Here is an 8,814-nt window from a genome sequence, read left to right as displayed (position 1 = left end):
TGCAAGATTTGACTCTCACATATAGGAACTAACAAGGTATGAAGCTTCTAATCAAAATACTTAGATGTTAGTAGGTACTCAGTACGTTATGATTTTTAGTTCTAATCTAATTTTAAGTATTTTTTTAGGGACTTTGTGTGTAACAAGGCTTTTATACTATTATCAAATCGTTTTCATGTAGTTAACAGTCATATTTCTTATGTTAGTCAATTTTAGTCGGGATTTTCTCATATTACTAGTTATTACCTACTATTCAGGTACATACGAGTATTATAATGAATAAAGTTTAGTGAATATAATTCGAATATTGTTTTCGTCACCTTCATTAGTAGATGAACAGATCAAAATGGCTAACTTCACTAATATGATCATAGATTAGTAAAGATTACTTACTCACTAACAAGAAAAAGTAACCAGTTTTGAGAATTGAAATAGTTGCGTAAAAAAGTTTTGCCAGTCCTCGTGCTAAAATGCCCCTAAAATATTTGAAATAATTATTTATTTATTCAGTAAATTACGCAGTATTAGTTATTTATTTGTAAATTTTGTAAAAATGTTTTTATTTGTCAAGAATTCAAAAAAGGAACTTACTAATAAGCCGTTTGTGGCTTCATTCAATTTCAAGGCGGCGAAGTATCTTTACTAATCTATGAATATGATATGTCACTATTCAGCTACTTTTAACACCGTAGTATTCATCTACTTTTGAAACTTTATGACGTTAATATAATTATGGTGCTAGTTGTCTTTAGCTACTTAAGAACGCTTGGGTTTATACTTATTTATGAAGCCTTAATCGATTCATCTACTTTTATAGCTGGCTGTACTTCCGACACTGATTCTGATATTTCTATATTTTTTCTCTTAAAATAATGTCACCTTAATGATCAGCTGATTTCTATCAGAAGGACGTACTTAAGTCTCCTGTTTTTCTCCGTTATGAAATATGATCATGTTATAATATACCCTGTAAACAAAGGTAACTGAATAGTTTATTTTTGGGGTAATGGTATATGAGGTAATTAGTGAGATATTATACTTGTAAATAAGATTTATATCATGTAAATGTCAGTGTTTCGTTACGAATAAAACAACTCGTTTTATTTCTTTCGACGCTTGGCTTTTAACTTATTACATTTTTTTCTCTTGATCAAGTCAGATAGGTATTTAATGTAGTTATAACTTAGTTTTTATTTTGTATAATAACTCCTCTGTATACTTAACAAAATATCAAAAACAACTGTTTTGCACGACTCATGATGCGAAGCATCAGAGAGTGCTTTTTCACTTTCTTTTAAATGTGATTTATTTATTTATTACACTTGCACAAGTCTAGTGTTTATGAATAGACTAACTGAAATGAAATCTGTGACAGATGGACAGACAGCGAAGACTTAGTAATAGGATTCTGATTTTATCCTTTGGGTACGGAAAATACAACCTGCCATGTGCAGTACGACAGTCGTCTTGCTGTCATGCGGCAGCAGTCGGACTTTATCCTCTTAGTTGGAAGTGCTCTTAAGGACAGGTGCACTGAACCCGCGTTACTGCTCTCCAGATAGCTACCTATTAAAAATATGGTTCCATGATTTTTCAATTCTGACGACATGTCCTTACTCACGAAAGTCTCTTTTTATTTATTTATTTATATATTTAATATTTATAGTAACACTAACACAAAGTTAAAGTACAACAGGGCAAACTTAATGCCTGATGACATTCTCTACCAGTCAACCCTTGGTGAATAGAGAATATTTGCGGTATTTTATCCGTTAATTTAAGTAAAATGCATAGCTTAAAAACACAGCAGGTAATTTTTCTTTGTGATAGCTAGAAAAGTTTTCTATAAGTATTTTTAAGACATTTGTTAAGTATTACGTAGGTAGTACGTTCGGAAACAAAATAGTATATCTAAGTACTAACGGGAGAACACTGCTCAGTGGATCACAGAACCTCACTCAAACGTAAAGAGCGGCATAAAATCTAAAAATAGACGTTTATGAGAAAATGTCTTAAATGTAAAGGTAGCTATAGAAGCCGATATTCATTAATAGGAAGGTGATTTTTAAGGATTCTCAAATTTTATGCAATTCTGTGTGGAAAGGAATATTAAAAGGTAGATATTTACCTAGTTATTTATATCCAGAATGCCTTAAATTTTTTCAAAGTGCTTAAAAATTGTCGAATTTTCAAACAAACTTTCAACCCCTAGCTCTAACGGGGTGGATTTTCCAAAATTCCTTACCTATTGCGTACTGACGCTATATACCTATATAAAGATTTATGTGTAATTTTCAGAATTCTATGTATAGCGGTTTTGGCTGTGAGTTCATCTCTGGCATGATCCTTACAAATATAAACTTATACCTACATAGTTTATTTATTTGAACAATAGTTAATAATAACATTTACTTATCTATTTCATTTCTTGAAATAAGTGTATGCGTCTAACCTACTTTTGAACAGGTATTTTTATGTACAGGTAACTGACTAAAGGAATCTAAAGCTCTGTATAAATAGTATGTAATGTAGTTAAATATTATCTATTTATTTCATGTTAGCCAAATAAGATACCTAATAATAGAACATTCTGCAAACCTTATAGGTATTTGTAAAAGCAATTTACACATTTATATTTTTTGTAAGTAATTAGAGCTTTAAGTATTAGTTATATTATCAGTAAGTACCAGGATGAGTTATCTACCTCATCTTTTTATATAACTTAATAAACATCTGAATTGTTTAAGCTACGCTTCTACAAGTCTTAAAGTTGGCGTGTAAAGACACATAAGATATTCATGGAGATAGATAATTGTATAATGAATTTTAAAAGTTACCATCAAGTTTCGGGTAAAAGTGGAACGCCTCGTTTGCCGCGAATGAGGAGATCACGTCATTGTTCGCGTGCGTGGCAAGCACTATGAGGCGCCTCGTCACCCACATCACGCGAAACAAACAAAATTATTTTTATCTCCCTCCTATGTTGGCTAACCGGTTAACGGGAAAGAGACATCAAGCCACGGCTGATAGCACAGTACAGGCGCGGCAAACAGCAAAGTTTATACGAATTTGAAGTTGGCGGAATCCGCTCAGCCAGTTCGTTCTCGTCCGTCGTTGGGAGCGCGCACGTTTTCTGCATAGCCGCCAACTTTTCGTAACTTCACCATGACGTTACGCTGCGTTCTCGTGGTACTGGCGTTAGCTGGGGCCACGTTTGCCGGTCCTGAGGTCACCGAACTTAAGATCGAGGTGGTCAGCGTACCAGAAGGATGCACTGTCAAGTCCAAACAAGGCGATATGCTGACCATGCACTACGTCGGAACGCTTGATGACGGGCACAAGTTCGATTCCAGGTATGTATTTGTATTAAAAAGTTTAAAATTGTAAGTCTGTTAACCACGTTATACATGTAAAATATTTCCCGTCAGCAATCTTGCTTATACCTATTTAGATCAAGTTTCCTAGGCATCGGTATTTCGTAAGTTTAATGTGCCCGTTTCTTTATCAGATTTAGGACAGAAATTGAAACAGACATTATTTAAACAGACATTATTAATATGCTAACTAAAATATGTATATTTATTTAAAAAAAATAGCACTCCGATAGTTGTAAGATATTTTTTTATCGATTCACAATATTTATTTTTTATCTATATCTTTGGTTATCAAGGATTTTGCTCAATAATAATGAGAAAATATTTCTAACAATCCTAGCATCCTAATAACCACCTTGTGTTACGCGTTATAATGAATAGTTTCATCTTAGTAATGTGAATAGCCTGTAAGGAAAAAACATATTTAGCTTCATTGTGCAAAGTACCTAACCTTATACGGAACTGGCCTTATATATTAGCAGGTTCCGCATTTGGTATTTTTACTCGTCAAGTTATCAAGCGAAATGTTTTGCATATATATGTATATAAAATTTAAAATTATGTAAAATTTTGCCTATTGCAATTTCTATGAAAGCTCTTTTTCTAAGCACGTCCTTTTATCAGCTAAATAAAATTACAAACCATTTAAAAATCAATATTAACTGGTTGGGATTAATATAATAACAAGAAGGAACAGACGTTTGTTTGTTTTAATGTTTTGAAAATCATGTTTTATGTCTTAAAAGTGAGCAGTACCACGTTTGACTCTGATTCAAGTACGGAAGATATCTAAGGGCACTGCACGTGACGTGTCCGATCTGAAATTGTAAGGCAAATATACTTATAGGGGAAATGTTTATATGACTGATCTCAGCAGGATTCCTTCCCGTAAATGTCGTGCTCCGAGTGACCACTTTCTGTTAAACTGCATATCTGTGATAATCAGTATATGCTATGCATAGTGAGGACTTCACTTCCGATCAATAGCATTCTAAGAGACTTTTTCATTTTGTAAAGTTGTTGATTTATTGAAACTTTTTAGATTTTTCGAGGTTTAGTTGTGTATAAGAATAATAAGATTACCGCGGCAATTGCGGATTTTTATCCCGTATTCATTCCTCAATCTTCTCCATTCTCAATATTTTTGACACAAAATTTAATGGAATTTAATTTTCCTGTTTCAATTATTTTTGTACGTTGCACACCATTTCGCAATTCCTCATTAATACGAACAAGTACCTACTATTAAAGCAGCACAGAAAATAAAGCATTCAATATCAATTAATGCTTTATTGCTGAAATAAAATTGTGCGAACAGATCATTTATGTACATATGCGATTTAAAATGAGTATGCACTTTGTAAGGTACATTTATTTGATCGACTATTTAAAAATGGGAGGTACAAATTTCCGATAATGTATGGAAGTTTGTCTATTATACAGCCTTAATGAGGTAAATTGTAATGTTCTATTTTAAATCTGATTTGTAAAAAATATTTTATTTTTCTAAATACTGATATTTCATCATAAATATGCTCACGTCAGCATAATTCGTATATATTCATAATATTCCGATAGTACTTAAAATTAACATAGAAACATTATCTACACTTATGTATCCGTGGATATGATTAGTAGTGTTCAGTATACAGCACAGCTCCGGCCTAATTACATTTTATAACGATATAATGTAATATGCAGTACGATGAATCATGCTTTGTTAGATATTTCATTTATGTAGATATAAACAAATTTTGGGCATTACTAAAACAAGTGCAATAAAACAATAGATAAAATTTTTGAAATCAATAAAAAAAGATATTTTATATTGTTTCATTGAAAAGGAAAATTACTTAGAAAAACATTTTACAAAAGGAATCGCGCTTCAATAATAACGTAATAAAACAATAATCAAAAAACAATTATATTATTTCATATTCATCACAGTCTGGTCTTCTCCATTAGGTTACACAAGTTTTACACCTATAAATAGACAAAAATCACAAGCTTAGAAAATGGCAAATATTTTTGGTTACAGACACATATTTTTATTTATTTGTATTCGTTAAAGAAGCAGACGGGCACGAAGGCCATTTCAAGGTACATACTACTTTTGTTCAGGTTTTTTAAAATTCAACCATAAATTTAATCGTTCAAAAAGGTTTTAGGGAAACATACTTTATTAATAAATCGAAATCTCATGAATTGTTTATTTATGTATATATGGAAGTGAAAGGGTTAAGAAAGGAAAAATAATGGTACTAAACTATTTTGCCTTTGTCTTTTTATGTGGTTAACGCTAAGGTTATAGCAGCTGATAAAAACCTACGTTTTTAACTTAAAATAGGCGTTAGGTCTACCTGAAGTCGATAAGAAATGCGGTCCTAGCTATGGGAAGTTAACTTTATATAAATGTCGCCATATATACCTACAAATAAATAGCTTGTTAATTGTATCAGGCGTTACTTTGCGGAAATCCATGCTATTAAGTTAAGATTAAAACTACTTCGCAACAATCCGCTACAAATATGTATGATGGTATATATTTTAAACCATGCAGTATGTACCACCCTCCCTCCCTCAAAGGATGCATGCAGATGCAAAAATTAAAAATATACACCACCATACATACCACCACCACAATAAATAGCTTCACCAAATGTTTGATGGAACACAACAGCACATCACATACGGCAGGAACAGGTATAATGGTGTAAAAGATAGGAAGTTACTAAGTAATCGTTTATTATAGTCTTGTTTTTGTCTCTTATTCTAACTCTTTGATACATGTAACCTCAATACTTATTCTTGGTTTATTTGCTCCCATGGTCCACATATTCCTTTTGTTCTGTATATCATTTTGTTCTTGATATTCACACAAAGAGTGTGTCGTGACCACCTTGATGTTAATATGAGATACGTGTTAACAATAGACGCAAGGAAATGGAAAATTGGCGCTTATCTAAACTATTTTATTTTAAACTAGTTTTTACCCGCGGCTTCGCCCGCGTTTAAAAGAAAATGATATAACATACTAACATACATAAAACTGTAAGTTCGTACCTTCAACTTTGCTAATGATCATCACTTGATCAAATGCATAGTTTACGATTCAATCCTTACTAATATCGATTATATAATCGATGTTTTGGGTCCAAAAGATCGATTCTCTGATTAATCGATCTTAGATCGCCATCCCTAGTTCCCTAGTTCCCGTGGGATTTCCGGGATAAAAACTATCCTATGTCCTTTTTCGGGTCTCAGACTACCTTTGTACAAAATTTCATTAAAATCAGTTCAGTGGTTTAGGCGTGAAGAAGACCAGACAGACAGAGTTACTTTCGGATAATATTAATAAGGCTTAGTAAGAATTTTAAAAACTGAACTGTCTACGTTTATGGTGATAGATATAGGTTACTTGTATTTTTACACGCTTTATATTAGCTTCACTTGTATGTTTGTCAGTGAGTTACTCCGTTTTTCATTAGAAAGAGATCAACATACATCCTTATCTTACCCTGCATGTATGAAATAATGAAATAGAATACTTTTCTACTTTTTAGTTGATTTTATCATAAAAGCGTGTTTTTAGTTTTTTGAACTATATTTATTATTATTTTATTTTATTTTTAAGTCTTTTTTACTTGTTGTTTGTTTATTATACATATTCTGTTAAAAAATCATGTTTCTTTTTATTACGGTGCATGAGATATATCCCTGTGGTAGACGGACAGAAGGCGGAGTCTTAGTAATAGAGTTCCAGTTTCACCCTTTGAGTACCTACTAATTTCTCAAATAATATTTTACCTATTTCAAAATTCAAAATTTTACGGTATTTTACTGCATAAATATCGATATGTAAATTCATGATTATTTTATTTTAATATAAAAGTATTTGAAAACATTGTAATCGTTTATAAAAAAAATTCTAATAATAAAAAAAACAATAATTAGTAAAATTAATTAATGTTTAAATGTTTTAGAATTAAATAAAAATGACTGTATACCGTGCTAGTATTGTTCCCGCCCGGGATCGAACCGGGGACCTTGTGCGTGTGAAGCACACGTGATAACCGCTACACTACGGGAACGTTGAAAATGGTTGCGAAAATGTTGTACACATATAATACATAGTAACCTGAAAAATTGCCTATACTCGTATTATCTCTATTTTTTTATATACGTATTTTTATTATACAGGAGTAGCAGGCGAGTATGTAGTCCATCTGATGGTAAGGGGCCACTTACCACTTACCATCAGGTGGACATGTAGTCCACCTGATGGTAAGTCTACCAATTCGCCCTTGGCCAGGGCGGTAGACTGTCCTTCTGAGAAGACCCGTGCCCAGCAGTGGGACAGTGATGGGTTGATGATGATGACGTATTCCAAATTTAGTTTTATTTAAAGATTAAAATTTAAAACTCAATGCGTTGACTCAGTACATTACCTCTAAATATTTTATTGTTATACATATGTAGTATGGTAGGGGAGCTAACGATGCTAAATGTGTAGGATCTCGAGCGTCATTGGGACCTATACGATTGTCTAGAATAGACATTAGAATGAAGAAAAGGTTATATAATATTTTTCGATTCAGCGGAGGGTTTTCTTATTCTGACGATTTGAAAAAAAAATTTGTATGAAACTGTATGAAGAATAATGTATTTTCCTAAAAATGAGCCTTTTCTTTAAGTTTGTGATGCATCATTACTTCCCAGGGATTCATGCTAATAAGTGACACTATCAGATAGCATAATAATACAGGATGATTTTTTTTAAAAGACTTTTTTCACTACTTCGACGTGTGGTAATCGGCAGATTATGTTTCCCGTTTCTAACATTATTTCCTTTATATTAAAAATAAAATTGACCACGCTCGAGCATGTCCAGTGATCGATTTTTTGATTCCGTAAACCCCTGACATAGAAAGCTCATTTATGGTTTAGGATACTCTACAGGGTGTAAGGTATCTCGCATATCTTAGTCTGACGCGCTCGAGACACTCCCGAAATCCCCTCTTGGGCTCCCCAACTATAACAGTGGTTGAAACTCGGCCTCTTAATCGGGAGGTCCAAGGTTTGAATCTCAGGTTACCATTTTTCAAAGTTATACTCGTATTAGTAATTAATTATTGCTTGTTAGAATGAAGTAAAACATGAGAAAACCGACACGATTGAAGAGTATTTATTAAAAAAGTTCTCAAAGGTGTGTGAAGTCTACCAATACGCACTTGGCCAGCGCGGTGGACCATGGCCTAAACCTACTCTGAGAGGAGACCCGTGCCCAGCAGTGGGACAGTAATGGGTTGATAATTGCAACAAATCGTCAACTTACTTAAGTACCCATTAAATTATTGAGACCCTATAAAAATAAAACTAATGGAACCCTAATTGCTTAAGCCTTTATGATGTTTTTTATTAACCTTACTAAACCATACGA

At 32.7% G+C, this 8,814-nt stretch overlaps 1 protein-coding gene, 1 long non-coding RNA gene and 1 other non-coding gene across 4 annotated transcripts in view; 1 reads left to right on the top strand and 2 right to left on the bottom strand.

Moving 5' to 3' along the window:
* Positions 1-3,078: 3,078 nt before the first annotated feature.
* The window catches only part of Fkbp14 (peptidyl-prolyl cis-trans isomerase Fkb14), a 54,880-nt gene continuing 49,144 nt past the window's right edge, over positions 3,079-8,814 (top strand). The window contains exon 1 of one of the 2 annotated variants that reach the window (XM_073074631.1): positions 3,079-3,353. In XM_073074631.1, coding sequence (XP_072930732.1) covers positions 3,166-3,353 — 188 coding nt within the window. In that variant the 5' untranslated portion in view covers positions 3,079-3,165. The remainder of the gene's footprint in view (positions 3,354-8,814) is intronic. The other variant, XM_073074632.1, reaches the window with a different exon arrangement.
* Positions 5,168-6,352, bottom strand: LOC140743405 (uncharacterized). The gene is made up of 2 exons (XR_012102462.1): positions 6,169-6,352; positions 5,168-5,357 (listed from the first exon to the last, which is right to left on the bottom strand). It is a non-coding gene; the product is annotated as an uncharacterized LOC140743405 (long non-coding RNA).
* Positions 7,393-7,465, bottom strand: TRNAV-CAC (transfer RNA valine (anticodon CAC)). The gene has a single exon. It is a non-coding gene; the product is annotated as a tRNA-Val (tRNA).

Source organism: Epargyreus clarus, unplaced genomic scaffold (genome assembly GCF_041222505.1).
Source record: "Epargyreus clarus isolate Ecla_fem2 unplaced genomic scaffold, WU_Ecla_fem_2.2 ptg000007l, whole genome shotgun sequence".
Taxonomy (NCBI): domain Eukaryota; kingdom Metazoa; phylum Arthropoda; class Insecta; order Lepidoptera; family Hesperiidae; genus Epargyreus; species Epargyreus clarus.
The sequence above is the reverse complement of the archived record's forward strand: the minus strand, read 5'-3'. Positions and strand labels throughout refer to the sequence as shown.